This window comes from Schistocerca nitens, chromosome 11 (genome assembly GCF_023898315.1).
Source record: "Schistocerca nitens isolate TAMUIC-IGC-003100 chromosome 11, iqSchNite1.1, whole genome shotgun sequence".
Classification (NCBI taxonomy): domain Eukaryota; kingdom Metazoa; phylum Arthropoda; class Insecta; order Orthoptera; family Acrididae; genus Schistocerca; species Schistocerca nitens.
In genome coordinates, this window is record NC_064624.1 from 70,639,643 (window position 1) to 70,661,955 (window position 22,313).

At 42.6% G+C, this 22,313-nt stretch overlaps 1 protein-coding gene across 1 annotated transcript in view; it reads right to left on the minus strand.

Annotated features, from left to right (window-relative positions):
- LOC126212649 (ankyrin-2-like) overlaps nucleotides 1-22,313 on the minus strand; it is an 82,433-nt gene that overhangs the window by 30,190 nt on the left and 29,930 nt on the right. The window contains exon 2 of the mRNA XM_049940074.1: nucleotides 4,277-4,856. Within this exon, the coding sequence (XP_049796031.1) occupies nucleotides 4,277-4,856 (580 nt within the window). The remainder of the gene's footprint in view (nucleotides 1-4,276; nucleotides 4,857-22,313) is intronic.

Sequence of the window (22,313 nt, forward strand, 5' to 3'; positions counted from 1 at the left end):
CCAACAATGAAACTAGAAACTCCATCCACTACATTAATATATACAGAAACTTTGGAAAAGAATTTTAGCTTAGGAAACAATCCCCATACTACCACACTGAATGAACATAATACAAAGAAAGATGTTGATATCGATTAAAACAATAAGTTTACTCTTAACCATTGCCATCTCTGCTTTTTAGAAACTAAAATTCGATTTTTTCGCCATAACACTTCGCTAACGCCACCCTCCTCTAATTTGTTTAAAGATATGCTTATGTAGTGACAGAACTCACGAGATGCCACAGACGGGGTTGAGTGGGGACCTGTGGTCTGCACAGCTGTGGTGAGGGTCCGGCCTCAGTCGCTGTGCTCACTGTGTGGCTGTATATTGGGGGTTGGTCCTGCTGTGTCCAGTGGCTGGCCAAGAGTGCAGATGTAGACTGTTCCGATACATGTATTAAGACAGAGAGCACTTAGCAGCTGTCCATCCACAGATAATGGGACCAATACAGCCAAAGGCAACAGTGGGTCTGCTAATCCACTAAGATAAATGACTTACTAGTGAGACAATCAGTTTGCACGCTGTTTCTCCTGAGTTCCTCATACTAGCAGTTTAACATCCCAAGCTACAGTCACTCAGAAGTTAGATTGGCAAAACTTTTAAATGTACCTAATTTGCTGCTATGTCCATCAGATGGTGTCCGTAGGACATATGCTACAGACTGGGCGGTAGGGGGAACATACGGTAAATATGATGACAGATACTTCTGAAATGCCCGGGGAAGGAAATTCAGAGAAAAATGGAGCACAATATTTGTCATATTACGAAGCCACTGCAGTAAAAATTTAACTTCCATTAAAACCTTTATCACAGAATTGAAACTTCGGCCAATAGATTTATTTGATTCACACAGGCCAATGAGCACCCACACGAAACAGGTGAACATTGAATAGTACCTGACAGGGAGGCTGAACGAGTCTATGAGTATGATCAGTAAAATAAGCAGACACAATAATTGTATAATATATATTTACGCCTAAGTGCTGATCACAGGTTGTCACTGAAATCAAGAATTTTGTTTCGTTACTGTGTTCAGTGTAATGATATTTATCAGACTGTGACTGGTGTGTGTGTGTGTGTTATATTAGTGCTTAATAATTTAAATATAAGTGCAATGCACAGACAAAAGAACTATGCTACATATGCCAGTTGATGGAAGTTTGTATGCAGTGTGATAACCTGTGAAAAAGTTGTGGCTGGTGTTTGGACAATGTGGAATTTACAAGTGGTGCTTATGAAGCAAGTGTTGTGATGGAAAAAGACAAGTATTTCAAGTGCCGTGCAAACCATGCTGCATGTAGCAGTGGTGTTTAATGGCAGTAACTGTTGGGAGATCCGTGTATCAAATGAGAACTACTCAAGATGTGGCAGTTTCTAGTTTTGCCAGTTGTAGTTTTGTTCTGTGTGTGTGTGTGTGTTGGTTAACGTTTGTGATTTCTCATGAAGAAACTGGGCAATGAATTTACCATTGACATAAAAAGAGAGGCTTCATGTATATGCATGTAACGTGGATGGATACTTGTGTGAAGTGGTTGTCATGGCAAGCAATGCAATAGTGTATATAGCTTTACGTAATGAAGAAGATACTGGTTAGGTTTTGTGACACGCACCCGATTTAAGTTAAGAAGTGCGTTTCCCAACTTTCCTTCTAAATAATTCAGATAGATTTACGTATTTAAAGTTAATGTGTAAACAATAGGCATCTTAAAAACATAGCTGTGGCGATAAGCAGTTTCATTCAAACATTAATTTTCGTTTATAATTATGGGATACACTTCTGTAAGAATAAAAATAAATGGGAAATGAATCACTGAGTGTACGGATTATTATCTGAAGGATATGAATTCCAGTTTTTGAAGCAGCTCAGTAAGTAGTGCACAAATATTCAGACATATCTAACAATAAAAGTAATTTATGATAATTACTTGTCACTAGCATTGTAGTGAGTATTTATAATGTGATATGTTGATAACAAAGAATAGAAGGATCTAAAGATCTCTTTCATTTTGACGTGGTTAGCAATGGACCAATAACTGGGACAGGTCAGATAAGGAAACCCCTAAGCTCTAGCAGAAGAAAACACTGCAGGACTAATCTTTACCAAAGCCACAGGGAAAATTAAGCAAAGACTGGTCAGTAGATATTTGACAGACCCTTCTCTAAGAGCCAAGAACGGAGTATTCACACAAAAAGCGCCTTCCTTTGTGTGTTGCACAAGCTAGTGCACTGAAGTATGGAAATATCCCGAGAAACAACAGACTAAAAGTGGGAAGGAAATGTGAAGGAAGACAGAGCTTTATGCGGAACTGCCTGAAGCGGCAGAGTTGTTGTGAAACCCTGTCGCCTTTCTTGTGAGGTGGTCATGTAGTGTTTAAGAATTGTGTTTTTATATCACCTTCTTTAAGAGAAATGTTCCATATATGCTCCGATTGAGAATGATAACATTTTCCTTAGAGCATAGTAAGCTTCAAAAATCTTATTTCTAATACCCCTCGAATACTTCGTTAGAGTTAATGAATTTTGTTACAGAGCTTGTCAGCGAATCCCACATATATATCTAGAATGTAAAAGGGAGATACACAACACAAAAAACTGTTGTACTGATATGGGTGCAGCGACTAATGTGACTGACTACTCCACTACCACGAATATTTCTAGATTTACAGAATGAGAAAATCACGAACTGGGAATTTAAAATACGTTGCTGCCCACCTTGAACTGTGCTGCAACATTCTAAAGTACACTATGTGATCAAAAGTATACAGACACCTGGCTGAAATTGAGTTACAAGTTCGTGGCGTACTCTATGGGTAATGCTAGAATATAATATGGGATCAGCCGACCATTAGCCTTGATGACAGCTCCTACTCACGCAGGCATACGTTGAATCGGGTGCTCGGAGGCTTCTTGGGGAATGGCAGCCCATATTTCATGGAGTGGTGCACTGAGGAGAGGTGTCGTTGTCAGTCGGCAAGGCCTGGCACGAAGTTGGTGTTCCAAAACATCACAAGATGTTCTGTAGGATTCAGGTCAGGGCTCTCTGCAGGCCAGTCCATTACAGGGATGTTTATGCTGTGTAACCACTCCGGCACAGGCTGTGCGTTATGATCAGGTGCTTGATCAGGTTGAAAGATGCAATCTCCGTCCACGAATTGCTCTTCATCATAACTGCCTCCTAATTTTACTGTTGGCACTACATACACTGGCAAATAACGTACACCAAGGATTCGCCACTCCCTGCCATCGGATGGCAACATTTTGTACCGTGATTCTTCACTGTATCCACTACAAGTAGAGTGAAAGTTAGGCGGGAGGTGACAAAACTGGGATTTCATGGTCTAACGGCTGCTCTTAAGCCACACATCACGAAGGTAAATGCCTGGTGTAAGAGGCGAAAGCATTGGACGATTGAGCAGTGGAAAAACGTTGTGTGGAGTGACCAATCATGGTACACAATGTGTCAATCGGATGGCAGGGTGTGGGTATGGCGAATGCCCTGTGAACGCTCTCTGCCAGCATGCGTAGTGCCAACAGTAAAATTCAGAGGCGGTGGTTTTATGATATGGTCGTATTTGTCATGGAAGATGCTTGCACCCCTTGTTGTTTTGCGTGGCACTATCACAGCACAGTCCTACATTCATGTTTTAAGCGCCTTCTTGTTTCCAACTGTTCAAGACCAGTTGGGGGATGGCGATTACATCTTTCAACATGATCGAGCACCTGTTCATAATGCATGGGCTGTGGCCGAGTGGTTGCATGACAGTAGCGTCTTTGTGAAGGACTGGCCCACACAGGGTCCTGACCTGAACGCTACAGAACACATCTGGGATATATTGGAACGCCAGCTTCGTGCCAGGTCTCACCGACCAACATCGATACCTCTCATCAGTGCAGCACTCCATGTAGAATGAGCTGCCATTCCCCAACAGACCATCCAGCACCTGATTGAACGTATGGCTGCGAGAGTGGAAGCTGAGATCAAGGCTAAGGGTGGACCAACACCACACTGAATTCCAGCACTACCGATGGAGGGCTTCATTGAATTTGTAAGTCATATTCATCCAGGCGTCTGGATACATTTGATCACATAGTGTATACAAGAAAATGGATATCAGTAGTAGTGTATTTTACTGCGCATGCACATCTAATTAAACTTTGTGGTGGACATTGTAGGCCTGGCAGTACACACACTTATCGCTGTGTAACGTGGAATTGTGACTTGTCTCACGCTTACCTGGTGTCTGTCGGTGTCTCTGCAATCAGGCGAACCAACTCCACAACAGTTTGTGGGTCGTTGACTACAGCCTCAGCCCAGCCCTGCGTCGCCATCACATGGAGCAAGTGGGCCTTTATAAAGGCGACGGCGGCCTGCTTCAGCCTGTTGGCGGAATGCCTAATCGCGATAACACCTGCAGCTGCCGCAGTCTCGACAGACAGCTGGGCGACCACCTGTTGCTCACAGTGCGCTTTCAGTACCGACAGGCCGTATACGTCGGCGGCGACCAGCAGCTTTGGGGCCATGCTGGGCAGCTGGGGCACCTGCAGGGTGTAGAGGTATGCCAGCACCTGGCGCAGCACAGGGCCCTCTGTGTCCGAGAGTGTGAGCTGGCTGCTGCTGCTGGCTTCTAAGGTGAGACGGCGGAGCATGCCCGCAAACACGGCGCTCCTGGCGGCCAAGACAGCCCTGTGCGCCACCAGCCGCGTGTCCCCGGCCAGCAGAGTCACCACAGCGCCGTCCCCGGCGTCCAGCAGGGCTCCCAGATCCACGGCCGTGGCTTCCTCAGCCTCCTGAACTAGTCCCACTGTCAGCGATTCTGGAACACAGTTTCCCAAATGTTGGAAAAAGTGGGAGTGGCTGTAAGTGCAGAGTTAATCAATGCCACAATTTAAAGGCATTTCTAAAGCTGCTATCAACATAGATTATAGTGTGTGGATGAAGGAAATAATACTTTTGAAAATCTATTACATCTCCTCTTAAAACTTCCGTATTTGCTTGTACAAAATGCCACAGAAGGAATAGAGGCCTCTTTCTACAATTACCTGCTCAAAGTATCAAAATGAATATCTAGCACAAAACTAAGAGCATACATTGTTCAACATCCAGTCCCGATTTCTGCAGTTATTTAAGAAAACAATGATATTTCATGCCTGAAATCTCTATCCCTCTGTCCTTAAGTGCTATACCAGCATGTTTCTCTCTAGGAACTGATACAGGGGATCAAGTAACTGCTGTCACAGTCTGGAATGACTTTCTAGAAACGTGACATAGAGGTGGCAGGCATAGCTAGATGGCAACTTCTGACATATTCCAATATGACAACACCCAAAATTTTGTAGGGTAGTGGTATAACGCCCCCCCCCCTCCCAATGGACAAAATTAAATTTTATGAGGAGTACAAATAACTGTGCCTAATTGCGTTTCGCTCACAATACTAAATTATTTCTAAAAGATCATGTTTATCATGACTATTTTGCAACAATTTGTAGCTATTACATAATTTATCATCAATAAATTTTATTTTCAAATAATAGAAGTAATGAATGACACAATATGGTGCATGCTACAGCTTGTCAAACGAATGTATGAACTTCATCTTCCACACATAATCCTCCTGCTGCACACAATAGTTTTCACTTTGTACCATGATGGAGAAATCGAGACATATAGATCACATATGCTTCAATATCTCATAAAATTTATAGCAAATGACCAGAAATTTCGTCATCACTCACTTCATAATAATAAATGAAAAAATATTAAACTTCAACTCAACACTTACTATGTAATCGCTACTATTGTAGTGTAAGATGTGTACAGTACTTTATTGTTATTATTATTTGTGGCACCTAGTCAGACACAAAGCGTTGGCAAGTTAAAATCGTTCGATTTCTGACACTGCAGAAGTAAGGAGCCCAGCAATCAAGTGATTCAGAAATAGTAAGTAGAGTGCACGAATTTTCACTTGATTGATTTTAAGTAAAGCTGCAGGGTGAGGGTGACGCAAGAGTCAATAGAGATAGAAGTGGTGTAGAGGAAACAAGTGCATAACTTCACTGCAGACAGTTAACTTCCATTTTTGAGTAGTCTTAGACGCAATGAGAAAGGCTACATCATTACAAATAAGAAGTACCAATTGTATAATTACATTAGTCTGAGGTTTAATAAAACATCTACAAAAGCTAAGTATCATTTATGTTTCATCACTTTCAAAATAAAAGTTTTCAAAGGAAATATTCTTCTTAGTGGAGTTTAGTTAATCGCTAAGGATGATGACTTGGTGTGTGTGTTTGGGTGGCTGGGAGGGGAAGGGGGAAGTGGAGCTCTAGCTAGTGTCTGTTTGCACTCTGGGATAATGCTCTCAGAAAGGTTGGGAGCCATTACTGTAGGGGGATATGTCAAAGCCAGTCATAGAGAATATGCCATCTTTTCAATGCACATTCTTTCCATCATTTCGTAATTGATGTCACCCTACCAAATTGTAGCAGATGGTACTGATAACTGACCTTTGTTGTTGTACGTTCTTCATTACAAGCTGTAATTAGCGCTGAAAATAGTCACAGTTCCAGTTACTACATTAGACGATCGGGGTGATCCTTTAAATGACGTTTTAAATTACTATTATTTATTGCAGCTATTTTTTATCAGTTAGCTCTGAAAATCTGAGAAACAAGGAAGCCCTGGGAAAGACAACATTCCATCTGAATTTGTCGAATCTGGAATTATTTAAATTAGAAATCTGTTACATACTCCCTTGTGTAACATATAGGAACAAGGGAAATTGCCCTCAGACTCTAGAGAAACATTATACGATATTTAGTCTTGTCTTAAAATACAAAAATTACCGATGTCTTAGCTTAGTCAATGCCACATCAAATAAAAGCTTTCTCTTTCTTCGAACAATTGACACACGATTATCAGAAAGTCAGTTTGGATTCGGAAAAAAACCGAAGAATCCAAGAAGGAGTAATATCTTTAAACTTAATTTTAAACTGTAAATAAATAGCTTTTGTAGATATACAGGAAATGTTTCATGATGTAAAATGGCCAAATAAAGTTTGAGGTATAGAAGAGAGTAGGAATATGCATAGAGAGTGATATGTTATGTGGAAGCTGTATAAAAAAGGAGAGGACTTCTATTGGAGTGCAGGTTCTACACATATTCATGAATGAATCCGGCAAGATAGTGTACTATAAACAATTACCTTTAATCTATTCAACAAACACGTACTTAGGAAGGGGGAGTAGTGTTACATATAGTATACAGGAGAATAGAGCAGGTATGCATGGCACAGCTGTTTTATCTGAAAGTGAATCCAATCTAGACCCATGCTAGGGCCTCTGGGTGCATCAGAACCAGAATGCACTCCCAAAAGTGCTCCTCCCGGATTAATTTGGATAACGGGATTGAAATCATCTTCAATAACCTTCACATACCGTTCGGTAGTTACCAAAGGAATACCGCACCGATTCTTCCATGAGTGGACATTGCACACCACACAGTCTCCCGTTGAGGGTGAAGTGACATCCCGATCGCCAAATGCTGACTCTCAGTCCCCCAACTCTGCCAATTTCACTTGCTAAAGCATCCATCCAAATAAAAGGGGCCGACAACAACCTGGCGTGTTCGATGGGCATTCTAATTCCCATCGTGTCCCGCGCCTGTGGCATTGGACTGGATGAAGAAGACCCATTGAGTTCCCTCCATGGTCGCCAGATCTAACAGCTACAGACTTTTACTTGTGGGGAACTGTGAAAGATAACGTCTATCGACGTAAGCCACGCACGCTGGAGGAGATTACAGCGACATGTGCAGCGATCTCCACGGTAATAGTGACTGACATAGTTGCGATTAGCCGGCCGCTGTGGCCGAGCGGCTCTTGGCGCTTCAGTCCGGAACCCCGCTGCTGCTACGTTCGCAGGTTAGAATCCTGCCTCTGTCATGGATGTGTGTGATGTCCTTAGGTTAGTTAGGTTTAAGTAGTTCTAAGTTCTAGGGGACTAAGGCCACTACATGTTAAGTCCTATAGTGCTTAGAGAGTTGAGACGACCGGCCGTCGTTCTGCTATGTGTATAGCCGTCGACTGTGAACTTTTTAACACTTGAAGTAACCATATGCTAAGCTAAGGTTGTGCAACATCTGTGATCGATTATTAAACGTAAAATAAACACATAAGTAATACTTTTCGTTCCTTATGGTGTGTCTACATTTTTCTGGCGGACTGTATATGAAGAAGAAAGAAAAAACGTAAATTAGTTACGGAGTTCGGCGTGTACACATTTTATTCAAAATGTAAACGTCACTACATATATTCGGGTTAAGGTTATGACATCTTCGGTGTGACTGCCGTCATAGGCAATGACGTGGCGCAGACGAATAGCGAAATTCTGCGTGACCCGCTGAAGTGTCGGAACATAGATGCTGTCGATGACCTCCTGAATGTTTTCAGCTCAGCAATAGTCTCTGGGCTATTGCTGTACACCTTGACCTTAATACAGCCCCACAAAAAGAAGTCGATGTATTCAGACCTGGAGAACATGGAGGCCTATCGAGGCCCATGCCCGTGCCTCCTGGGTACACCAGAGCCAGAATACGGTCCCCAGAATGCTCCTCCAGAACATCAAACACCTCCCTGCTTCGAAGAGGTCGAACACTATCTTGCATGAATCACATACTATCGAAATGACCGTAACTTTGGATGCTCGTGATGATATCATCTTCCAAAACCTTTACGTACCGTTCGGTAGTCACCAAAAGAATATTGCACTGATTATTCCGTGACTGCACACCACACAGTGCTCCGTTGAGGGTGAAGAGACTTCTCGATCACCGAATGCGCAGTCTCAGTCCTCCAAATGCGTTAATTTCGCTTATTGACGAACACATCCAGGTGGATGTAGGCTTAGCCGCGAAACGAAATCATATTCACATCAAAGTCCTGTTCGTTAATTCTGCAGACAACAGTGTAGGCGAAACACCACTGCTGTTCCATGGCCCTCGAGCTTAAAGGTTGAGAAGCTTGAATTTTGTATGGGAAAAGATGCAGGTCAACAACTACACGTCGCAGTGCCTCCCAGTTGATTCCCAGCTGTTGTGCAGCTCGTCTGATAGATTTCCTGGGGCTGGTTTGAAACACAAGACTTGTCATGTTGATGTTTTCAGTCGATTTCATCCTTTTTGGACGACCGACATTGCGAACACTGTCAGCAAGAGAGCTACCCGTTCTCTCAAACTTTCGAATCATATTATTTATTTTTAGCACACACGGACCGGTTGTCTTCAGCTTGATCTCGGTCGCATCACTTCCTTTGAGCCGCATTTGGGCTACTATTGCTAGCGTAGCAGGCCTCCACAAGTGGTATATGTTCAGGTACATTGTACCGTGACGTTTTCTTGTGCACATGGCCGACAACAACAAGCCGCACGCGCATGCACATACTAATTACCATCATCCCCCGCGGCCAAGCATGCAGTTTGAATGTCATAAAGCAAACCGTTCAGAATCTATGAGGATTTCATTTCATGTAGGTCAATAATTGCACCCTCAAACTTCCTGGTAGATTAAAACTGTGTGCCGGACCGAGACTCGAAATCGGGACCTTTGCCTATCGTGGGCAAGTGCTCTGTCGACTGAGCTACCCAACCACGACTCATGTCCCGTCCTATGGGATTCAGTTCTGCCAGTACCTCGTCTCCTACCTTCCAAATTTCACTAGCACTCCTGCCAGGAAATTTCCTATCAGCCCACACACCACTGCAGAGTGAAAATTTCTGTCGGGAAACATGCCCCAGGCTGTGACTAAGTTACGTCTCCGCAATATCCTTTCTTCTAGGAGTGCTAGTCCTGCAAGATTCACAGAAGAGCTTATGTGAAGTTTGGAAGGTAGGAGACCAGTTCCTAGCAGAAGCCCAGAAGACGGCATGTGAGACCTGCTTGGGTGGCTCAGATGGTGGATCACTTCCCCGCAAAAGGCAAAGGCCCCAAGTTCTTGTCTCGGTCCGGCACACAGTTTTAATCTGCCAGGAAGTTTCATATCAGCGCAGAGTGAAAATTTCAGTTTCGAAGTGTCACCATGTATGAATAAGTTTCCTTCCTGATTTCGATCGTAACCATGTTGTTGTTGTTGTAATGGTCTTCAGTTCAGAGACTGGTTTGATACTGCTCAATCCTGTGTAAGCTCCTACATCTCAAAGTACCGACTGCAATCTACATCCTTCTGAGTCTGCTTAATGTATTCATATCTTAGTCTCCCTCCAAGGTGCTCTCCAGTACTGAATTGGTGAGTACTTGATGCCCCTAAACATGTCCTACCAACAGATGCCTTCTTCTAGTCAATTTGTGCCATAAATTTCTCTTCTCCCCAATTCTATTCAGTACCTCCTCATTAGTTACGTGTTATACCCATATAAAATTCAGCATTCTTCTGGAGCACCACATTTTGAAAGCTTCTATTCTCTTCTTGTCCAAACTACTTATCATCCATGTTTCACTTCCATACATGGCTACACTCAATAGCTTTCGGAAACGACTTCCTGGCACTTAAATCTATACGTGATGTTAACAAATTTCTCTTCTTTTGAAACGCTTTGTCATTTCCAGTCTACATTTTACATCGTCTCTACTTCCACCATCACCAGTTATTTTTCTCTCCATATAGCAAAACTCATCTACTACTTTAAGTGTCTCGTTTGCTGATCTAATTCCCTCAGCCACAACTGATTTAATTCGACTACATCCCATTGTCGTAGTTTCGCTTTTGTTGATGTTTATCTTTTGTCCACCTTCTGTCTGTTCTACTCGACTGCTCTTCCAGGTCCTTTGCTGTCTCTGAGAGAATTCCAATGTCATCGGCAAACCTCATAGCTTTTATATCTCCTTCGGATTTAAATTCCTACTCTGAACTTTACTTTTGTTTTATTTACTGTTTGCTCAATATATAGATTGAATGATATTGGGGTTAGACTAAAACCCCGTCTCACTCCATTCTTAACCACTGTTTCCCTTTCATGCCCCTCGGCTGTTTCAACTGCCATCTGGTTTCTGCACACATTGTAAGTAGCCTTTCACTCGCTGTATTTAACCCCTACCACCTTCAGAATTTGAAATAGAGCATTCCACTCAATATTGTCACAAGCTTTCTCTAAGTCTACAAATGATAGAAACATAGGATTGCCTTTCCTTAATAAACCAAATAACCGTAAACATACGCCAGTGTATTGCCCCTACATCTTTCACCTTAGACAAATACATTTTTTTCAGCTTTGGAAGGCAAGAGTCAATGATGAATGAAAAACAAGTGCAGTACTGTTATGTCGTCCGTCAGTCCCTCCCGATGGGGATCGCACACCACACAGCAACACTCCAGAATAGGACGGACAAGCCTGGTGTAAGCAGTCTCTTTAGTAAAACTGTTGCACCTTCTAAGTGTTCTGCCAATGAATTGCAGTCTTTGGTTTGCTCTACCCACAACATTATCTATGTGATCGTTCCAATTTAGGTTATTTGTAATTGTAATCCCCAAGTATTTAGTTGAATTTACAGTCTTCAGATTTGTGTGACTTATCGCGTAATCGAAATTTAGTGGATTTCTTTTAGTACTCATGTGAATAACTTCACACTTTGCTTTATTTAGGGTCAATTGCCACTTTTTGCACCAAAGATATGTTATCTAAATCATTTTGCAGTTAGTTTTGGTCATCTGAAGACTTAACAAGACGGTAAACGAGAGCATCATTTGCAAACAATCTGAGAGAGCTACTCAGATTGTCTCCTATGTCGTTAATATTCTTCAGAAAAAACGGAGGGAAAAATTTGGAAGTTTGTGGTAAGGTCTTATGGGACCAAACTGCTGAGGTCATCCGTCCCTAAGCTTACTCGCTATTCAATCTAACATAAAGTAACTTACGCTAAGAGTGACAGACAGACCAATGCCCGAGGAAGGACTCGAACCTCCGACGAGCGAGCCGCGCGGAGCGTGACAAGGCGCCCCAAACCGCGCGGCTACCCGGCTCGGGAACTACAGATGGCCTATAACACTTCCTTGGGGAACGCAGGATATTGCTTCTGTTTTAATCGATGACTTTCCATCCATTACTACGGACTGCGATCTTAGAGGAAATAACGAACCCAGCAGCACATTTGAGGCGATTTTCCATAATCATGCAGTTTGGTTAGAAGACGCTTGTGAGGAACGGTGTCGAAAGTCTTCTGGAAATCTAAAGACATGGAATCAATTGGACATCCCCTGTAGATAGCACTCATTACTTCTTGAGTAGTTGTGTTTCGCAACAACGATGTTTTCTGCATCCGTGGTGACTATGTGTCAATAAATCGTTTTCTTCGAGGAAATTGATAGTGTTCGAACACAGTATATGTTCCAAAAGCCTACTACAAATCGACGTTAGTGACGTGGGCCTGTAATTTAGCGGATTACTCCTACTTCCATTTTTTGGTATTGGTGTGACTTGAGCAATTTTCCAGTCTTTAGGTACAGAACTTTCTGTGGGCGGGTGGTTGTTTATAATTCCTAAACATGGAGCTATAGCATCAGCATAATCGGAAGGGATCCTGAGTGGGATACAATCTGGACTGGAAGCCTTACCTTTATTAAGTGATTTAACCTGCTTGCTACACCGTGGATGTCTACTTCTATGTTTCTCACCTTCGCAGTTGTTCTTAATTGGAATTCAGGAATATTTACTTAGTCTTCCTCGGTGAATTAGTTTCGGGAAACGTGTTTAATAAGTCTGCTGTGGTGGCATTGTCATCAATGAGTTCACCGTTATCGGGCAGTGGAATTATTGATTGCGCCTCGCCACTGGTGTGCTTTACGTATGACCTGTCGTTGTCCATTTTCAGTGTCAACTGTCCTCAGTGCCAGTGATAAGCCGCAGAGTCGTACTGCTGCAGGAGGAACACCAGTTTCTGGAGGTGGGCCGTGCGCCAAGTCTAGACCATGGAAAGGGGTTGCCTGGACGAAAAAGGCTCCCTCTTCTGCCTCTCGCTAAAGGGTTAATAAAGGTGGGGTTTGGGTATTTAAGCTGCTGACTCACACCGGCTTACACCTCGGCACTTCTGGGGTGAATACGTATACAGAATCACTGCATACTCACACATATGGAACTTTTGTGCATTGTGTGTTGGCTTTTTCTTTCACACATTTGCAACCACACGGACAACGTTTATATATTCTCTTTGGCAAGTATTTCTGTGGTTGTGTCTCTTTGTACATATATCCTCACACAACTGACAGTGCTTACTCATCAAATGTTGTCGTTGAGGCTGCTCCTTGCCGAGCACAGAGAGCTGTACCTCACTGTGCTCGTCGTATTCCATGCCAAAACAACTTGGTCGCCAAGGAATCAGGGTTGGAAAGATGTTTTGCTCTTAATGCAAGTCCGTCTGGAGACTACACACTCTGTTCCTCGATGCTCAAAAACTTGGTGACGTTTTCACAATTCTTCTCTTACTTTCGTTTCTGTCCCTGTGTGGTCAACAGAGAACAGGCGATTGTTCCAGTGTTTTTCTTTCGTCCGTGAACATTATACTGTTGTGTGCATTTTGTTAATACTCTACGGTTTCTCTATAATATCTGGTCTCATTCCTGAATAACGAAAGACGTCTCTCCTGTATGCATTATACATCTGTTTGTTACCAGATTTTTCTGACACAAAAATTAAAGGTTTCTGAGACACAAATTAAAGATTAATAAGATTAACTTAAATTCTATAGGCACTTCGGTATTTAGCAACCATATATACTTTTTTCAGCTTTTATATGTCTTGTGTACTTCACCATCGTAATTGTACGTAAAAATTGAGTACGCCTGTTACTAGACTTTCATTTTGCTTCTATGCATCCACCCTTCAATACCTTATCTGCTGCCCATAGAAAGGTACAGTGGTATAGTAAAAAACATGGCTGTGACAACTGTGCGACTTGAGATCTGAGGTAATCAGTCTCCTAGACTTAGAACTACTTAAACCTAACTAAGGTAAGGACATCACACACATCCATGCCGGAGCTAGGAGCCGAACCTGCGACCGTAGCAGCAACGCGGCTGCGCACTGAAGCGCCTAGAACCGCTCGGCCACAACGGTCGGCTGGTGTATTCATTTCGGAGCGGAAATAAGATATTACTGAACAATGTATAAATTTAGTGAGCGAGTACTCACGCTAGCTTTCTAAATATGATGTTCACACCCTTATCCCTTACCCAATTAGGGATGTAAGCTTACTGTTAAGCATAACCTAACTCAGGTTTTCTTTATTGTTTTATGATAAAAAATTGGCACCAAAAGAAACACAACTCACGGAAATTTATCTACATGGACGAACATTTAACATAATGAGACGCCAGCTTCTCAACGTCCTTGTCTTGCCCACGTAACCATGTCAAGATGCGGTGAGATAAGACCACAAACCACCATCGACAACCCATGGCGAAGAACGTCAAAGTGTTTTGTGTTCGTGTGCAACATGAATATTTATTAGTGTAAATTTAAGCGATAAGCAAATACCGTGCAATTCACACAAAAAACTCTACGAAAGAGACAAAACCCCTGAACTAACTAAAACATCGTACAAATGTACAGACAGTGATTAGTGTATAAACAATCTACCTTTGATTTTCATGTTAGATTATAAGTTTCTCCCTTTTCATCAAGACTGAGTTTTTAAAGTTAATAATATGGAAGCTAGATCAATGTGTTGTACAGTTACTTTTCAAGAATGAAGGTCACCGCCTGTGCATAGACAGACGGACACAAATAACCGTCGCACCGACGACAATGAACTGAAGCATAATAGTGCGAAAACAAGCATAAACACTTCTATGCGCTTATTTGATACATATTGTGGATATTATGAGGTATATGTTATTTTAATGAATTGAAGAGTGTGATTTTGACAATTTACACTCCTGGAAATGGAAAAAAGAACACATTGACACCGGTGTGTCAGACCCACCATACTTGCTCCGGACACTGCGAGAGGGCTGTACAAGCAATGATCACACGCACGGCACAGCGGACACACCAGGAACCGCGGTGTTGGCCGTCGAATGGCGCTAGCTGCGCAGCATTTGTGCACCGCCGCCGTCAGTGTCAGCCAGTTTGCCGTGGCATACGGAGCTCCATCGCAGTCTTTAACACTGGTAGCATGCCGCGACAGCGTGGACGTGAACCGTATGTGCAGTTGACGGACTTTGAGCGAGGGCGTATAGTGGGCATGCGGGAGGCTGGGTGGACGTACCGCCGAATTGCTCAACACGTGGGGCGTGAGGTCTCCACAGTACATCGATGTTGTCGCCAGTGGTCGGCGGAAGGTGCACGTGCCCGTCGACCTGGGACCGGACCGCAGCGACGCACGGATGCACGCCAAGACCGTAGGATCCTACGCAGTGCCGTAGGGGACCGCACCGCCACTTCCCAGCAAATTAGGGACACTGTTGCTCCTGGGGTATCGGCGAGGACCATTCGCAACCGTCTCCATGAAGCTGGTCTACGGTCCCGCACACCGTTAGGCCGTCTTCCGCTCACGCCCCAACATCGTGCAGCCCGCCTCCAGTGGTGTCGCGACAGGCGTGAATGGAGGGACGAATGGAGACGTGTCGTCTTCAGCGATGAGAGTCGCTTCTGCCTTCGTGCCAATGATGGTCGTATGCGTGTTTGGCGCCGTGCAGGTGAGCGCCCCAATCACGACTGCATACGACCGAGGCACACAGGACCAACACCCGGCATCATGGTGTGGGGAGCGATCTCCTACACTGGCCGTACACCACTGGTGATCGTCGAGGGGACATTGAATAGTGCACGGTACATCCAAACCGTCATCGAACCCATCGTTCTACCATTCCTAGACCGGCAAGGGAACTTGCTGTTCCAACAGGACAATGCACGTCCGCATGTATCCCGTGCCACCCAACGTGCTCTAGAAGGTGTAAGTCAACTACCCTGGCCAGCAAGATCTCCGAATCTGTCCCCCATTGAGCATGTTTGGGACTGGATGAAGCGTCGTCTCAAGCGGTCTGCACGTCCAGCACGAACGCTGGTCCAACTGAGGCGCCAGGTGGAAATGGCATGGCAAGCCGTTCCACAGGACTACATCCAGCATCTCTACGATCGTCTCCATGGGAGAATAGCGGCCTGCATTGCTGCGAAAGGTGGATATACACTGTACTAGTGCCGCCATTGTGCATGCTCTGTTGCCTGTGTCTATGTGCCTGTGGTTCGGTCGGTGTGATCATGTGATGTATCTGACCCCAGGAATGTGTCAATAAAGTTTCCCCTTCCTGGGACAATGAATTCACGGTGTTCTTATTTCAATTTCCAGGAGTGTATATGAATGAATGTACTATGTGCAACTATAACATCACTGGAATTACGTATGGATCACGAGAATCCAGTAGTTCTCCACACGGGAGGCGATGAGATGTATTTTCACACCGCCACATCTCGTCACACAAAACACTGATTTGAGTAAGGAAAGAAACCAAGAGCCATTTATTTGCCATTGTATAATATTTAACTACGTCATTTTGTTGCATGTGGCACTAGCATGTGTGAAAAACGCAGAGTGGTTAATGAATGGACATATTTACGTGATTTGTAAACTTTTCAAACCACTCAAGTTCTGTCATTGTTATTGACGTAAGTGTTAACATGTTATATGTACGTTAAGTCCAAGTTCGTAATTATAGTGTCCGTTACCCTAAATTTGTGTTTGCTTAATCATTTACCTTCTATGTGCCAAGTTTTTTTACACAGCCAACCGTGTCCGACGTGTCATTGTGCGGACAGAACAGTCGAGGCCGACGTTAACATACTGATTATATTCCCCCCTTGTAATATTCTTCAAACCCAGTTTTAAACTGGTCCTTAGGTACATTTTCAGTGCGAGTGACATCTGGTAATTTCTTAGCAAACCTTACTTCTCCTACCGCACATCGCTCGCAGAAAGCCCCACTGTTCGACAACACATAATCAATGAGGAAGTACGAACAGAAATCGAGAGAACAGATACTGGTAGCAAAACCTAATTAGAAGAAGGAATCTGTTGATAGGACACACACTGAGACATCGTTGTTGTTGTTGTTGTGGTCTTCAGTCATGAGACTGGTTTGATTCAGCTCTCCATGCTACTCTATCCTGTGCAAGCTTCTTCATCTCCCAGTACGTACTGCAGCCTACATCTCTCTGTGCTTAGTATATTCATCTCTTGGTCTCCCTCTACGATTTTTACCCTCCACGCTGCCCTCAATATTAAATTGGTGTTCCTTGATGCCTCAGAACATGTCCTACCAACCGATCCCTTCTCCTAGTCAAGTTGTGCCACAAACTCCTCTTCTCCCAAATTCTATTCAGTACCTCCTCATTAGTTATGTGATCTGTCCAGCATTCTTCTGAAGCACTAAATGTCGAAAACTTCTCTTCTTGTCCAAACTATTTATCGACCATGTTTCAATTCCATACATGGCTACACTCCATACAAATACCTTCAGAAACGACTTCCTGACACTTATATCAATTCTAGATGTTAACAAATCTATCTTCTTCACAAACGCTTTCCTTGCCATTGCCAGTCTACATTTTATATCCTTCCTACTTTGACCATCATCAGTTATTTTGCTCCCCAAATAGCAAAACTCCTTTACTACTTTAACTGTCTCATTTCCTAATCTAATTCCCTCAGCATCACCCGACTTAATTCGACTACATTCCATTATCGTCGTTTTGCTTTTGTTGCTGTTCATCTTATACCCTCCATTGAAGACACTGTCCATTCCATTCAACTGCTCTTCCAAGTACTTTGCTGTCTCTGACAGAATTACAATGTCATCGGCGAACCTCAAAGTTTTTATTTCTTCTCCATGGATTTTAATACCTACTCCGAATTTTTCTTTTGTTTCCTTCACTGCTTGCTCAATATACAGATTGAATAACATCGGGGAGAGACTACAACCCTGTCTCACTCCCTTCCCAACCACTGCTTCCCTTTCATGTCCCTCGACTCTTATAACTGCCATCTGGTTTCTGTACAAATTGTAAATAGCCTTTCGCTCCCTGTATTTTACCCCTGCCACCTTCCGAAATTGAAAGAGAGTGTTCCGGTCAACATTGTCAAAAGCTTTCTCTAAGTCTACAAATGCTAGAAATGTATGTTTGCCCTTCCTTAATCTAGCTTCTAAGATAAGTCGTAGGGTCTGTATTGCCTCACGTGTTCCAACGGAATCCAAACTGATCTTCCCCAAGGTCGGCTTCTACCAGTTTTTCCATTCGTCTGTAAAGAATTCGCATTAGTATTTTGCAGCCGTGACTTATTAAACTGATAGTAATTTTCACATCTGCCAACGCCTGCTTTCTTTGGGATTGGAATTATTATATTCTTCTTGGAGTCTGAGGGTATTTCGCCTGTCTCATAGATTTTGCTCACCAGGTGGTAGAGTTTTACCAGGACTGGCTCTCCCAAGGCCGTCAGTAGTTCTAATAGAATGTTGTCTACTCCTGGAGCCTTGTTTCGACTCAGGTCTTTCAATGCTCTATCACACTCTTCACGCAGTATGATATCTCCCATTTCATCTACATCTACATCCTCTTCCGTTTCTATAACATTGCCCTCAAGTACATCGTCCTTGTATAGACCCTCTATATACCCCTTCCACCTTTCTGCCTTCCCTTCTTTGCTTAGAACTGGGTTGCCATTTGAGCTCTTGATATTCATACAAGTGGTTCTCTTCTCTCCAAAGGTCTCTTTAATTTTCCTGTAGGCAGTATCTATCTTACCCCTAGTGAGATAAGCCTCTACATCCTTACATTTGTCCTCTGGCCATGCCTGCTTAGCCATTTTGCACTTCCTGTCGATCTCATTTTTGAGATGTTTGTATTCCTTTTTGCCTGTTTCATTTACTGAATTTTTATATTTTCTCCTTTCCAATTAAATTCAATATTTCTTCTGTCACCCAAGGATTTCTGCTAGCCCTGGTCTTTTTACCTACTTGATCCTCTGCTGCCTTCACTACTTCATCCCTCAAAGCTACCCATTCTTCTTCTACTGTATTTCTTTCCCCCATTCTTCTCAATTGTTCCCTTATGCTCTCCCTGAAACTCTGTACAACCTCTGGTTCTTTCAGTTTATCCCGGTCCCATCTCCTTAGATTCCCACCTTTTTGCAGTTACTTCAGTTTTAATCTGCAGTTCATAACCAATAGATTGTGGTCAGAGCCCACATCTGCCCCTGGAAATGTCTACAATTTAAAACCTGGTTCCTAAACCTCTGTCTTACCATTATATAATCTTTCTGAAACCTGTCAGTATCTCCAGGCTTCTTCCATGTATACAACCTTCTTTTATGATTAAGTTGTGCTCTGTGCAAAATTCCACCAGACGGCTTCCTCTTTCATTTCTTAACCCCAATCCATATTCACCTACTACGTTTCCTTCTCTTCATACTATCGAATTCCTGTCTCCCATGACTATTAAATTTTCGTCTCCCTACACTATATGAATAATTTCTTTTATCTCATCATACATTTCTTCAACTTCTTCGTCATCTGCAGAGCTAGTAGGCATATAAACTTGCACTACTGTAGTAGGCGTGGGCTTCGTGTCTATCTTGGCCACAACAATGCGTTCGCTGTGCTGTTTGTAATAGCTTACCCGCATTCCTATTGCTTTATTCATTATTAAACCTACTCCTGCATTACCCCTATTTGAGTTTGTATTTATAACCCTGTATCCACCTGACCAAAAGTCTTGTTCCTCTTGCCACTGAACTTCGGTAATTCCCACTATATCCAATTTTAACCTATCCATTTCCCTCTTTAAATTTGCTAACCTACCTGCCAGATTAAGGGATCTGACATTCCACGCTCCAATCTGTAGAACGCCAGTTTTCTTTCTCCTGATAACGACGTCCTCCTGAGTAGTCCCCGCCTGGAGATCCGAATGGGGGACTATTTAACCTCCGGAATATTTTACCCAAGAGGACGCCATCATCATTTATCCATACAGTAAAGCTGCATTTCCTCGGGAGAAAATTACGGCCGTAGTTTCCCTTTTCTTTCAGCCGTTCGCAGTACCAGCACAGCAAGGCCGTTTTGGTTAGTGTTACAAGTCAGATCAGTCAATCATCCAGACTGTTGCCCCTGCAACTACTGAGACATCAGGAGAACACTAATTTAGTACTGGGGGGAAGCGCGGTAGGTGACGGGAGGGGGGGGAGGATTTAAGTCATACAGGGAGACCAAGTAATGAATACAGCAAACAGGTTGAGAAGGATGTAGGTTGCCGCAGTTACTTGGAGACGAAGAGACTTGCACAGGATGGAGTAGCACGGAGAGTTGTGTGAAATCAGTCTTTGTATTCAAGACCATAATAACAACAACATTACTATTATTTCTGTTGGAGGGTAACATTTGCTTTTTTATACTATTTGTCACAAATGGGATATGTGGTGCCTGGATGCAGTATAATTTCAATAGTTGTAGACAGTTGCTTTTTATAGCATACAAATATTAGAAATCTGTGCAAGGGTACATCACTAATCCTGTAATTGTTACATGACTTAAATTTGCTTCAGCACTTAGCATGAGAACCCTGAAACAGGTCCATCAGTAGACTCAGATGAGGGTTGTACATATTAGTCACAACACGATATGAGAAACACTATTAAATATCTATACATGACATTATAAACACTTCAGACCTGCACAATCATCATTAAGCTTGCCCTTCAAGCCTGGTAAGCAGTCACTGCTGTGAATTATCTTAGTTTTTACAGATAACTGTTACACCGCACTAAGATTTTAATACGGGCAGTCTTTAAGTTGAATATTTCAAATCTTTTCTTGGCAATTACACTTTAATCAAACATCAACTATCCTTGTATGAAAAATACGTGGAGTACGTCAAAACTTGGCCTGACTGAATACTTATAGTGTCAACTATGTAAGTATGCTATTTAGGTTTTTATGTTGGTAACGCTATGTAGCGCTATTGTAGTGTTGGGCAATTGGCTGTTGGAGGTCAGCCGCCAGCAGTGGTGGATGTGGGGAGTTTTGACAGCGGATGATCTGGACGTGTGTCCTTCAGAGAGAGTAAATTTGTAAGACCGGATGTCATGAACTGATATATATATATATATATATATATATATATATATATATATATATATATATATATATATATATATATATATATATAATGACTTTTGAACACTATTAAGGTAAATACATTGTTTGTTCTCTATCAAAATCTTTCATTTGCTAACTATGCCTATCAGTAGTTAGTTCCTTCAGTAGTTAGAATCTTTTATTCAGCTGGCAGTATTGGTGCACGCTGTATTGCAGTAGTTCTAATAACGAAAATTCTTGTGAGTTAAGTGATTCATAAAAGGTATAGGTTATTGTTAGTCAGGGCCATTCTTTTGTAGGGATTATTGAAAGTCAGATTGCGTTGCGCTAAAAATATTGTGTGTCAGTTTAAGCACAGTAAAATATTGTGTGACAGTTTAAGCACAGTCATTTATATTTTTTCTAAGGGGACGTTTCAACTATTCCACACAAGTTATTGTTTTTTTTATGGGAGGTAATTAGTTTTCAGCTCAATGCTAGGATTATTGCAGCACTTGGAATAGGACCTTGTTTAAGTAAATGATTGTGCATTAAATAAGAGTGTCCAACCGATTGTTTAGGGAACAGAAACTTATTATTCATTAACAGAACAGATAACTGGTCAGTGCAATTAGTCGGTACTCAAATGATTCTGTGAGATGCAGGTGGTGGCAGTGTCGATCTTATGTGGCTATTCAAAAAAGGTCCCAAAAATATCCGTGGCTCTTGCTGTATAACGAAATCAGAAAATTCTCCTTGGCACGGTATCTCAGTGGTAACCAGTGTCAGAGGTATGACGGTCAACTTTGTTTTTTTAAATGGGATTCTGTAGTTTGGTATTTATTTTCTGAAAACGGTTATCGAGCCGAATCCAATGATGTGTAACAGTAAGGTCTTTGAAGGTCAAAGAAGGTCACAAAGGTGGCTTGAACGTCCATTTACAGAAGGTGTTCGAAGTGGTGACCATCGGTATCAATGCATTACTGCAATCTTCTTATCATGGACTGAGTGGTATTCCTTACCACTCATAGAAGCACATACTCTGTCAACTCTCTCTCGTATATCATGCAAATAGTAAATAGTCGCCGAATGTGGTATATCTAGCTAACGCGCCTTTCACATGCAAACACCATTCGACGGTTTCGCAATAGAACACTAACAG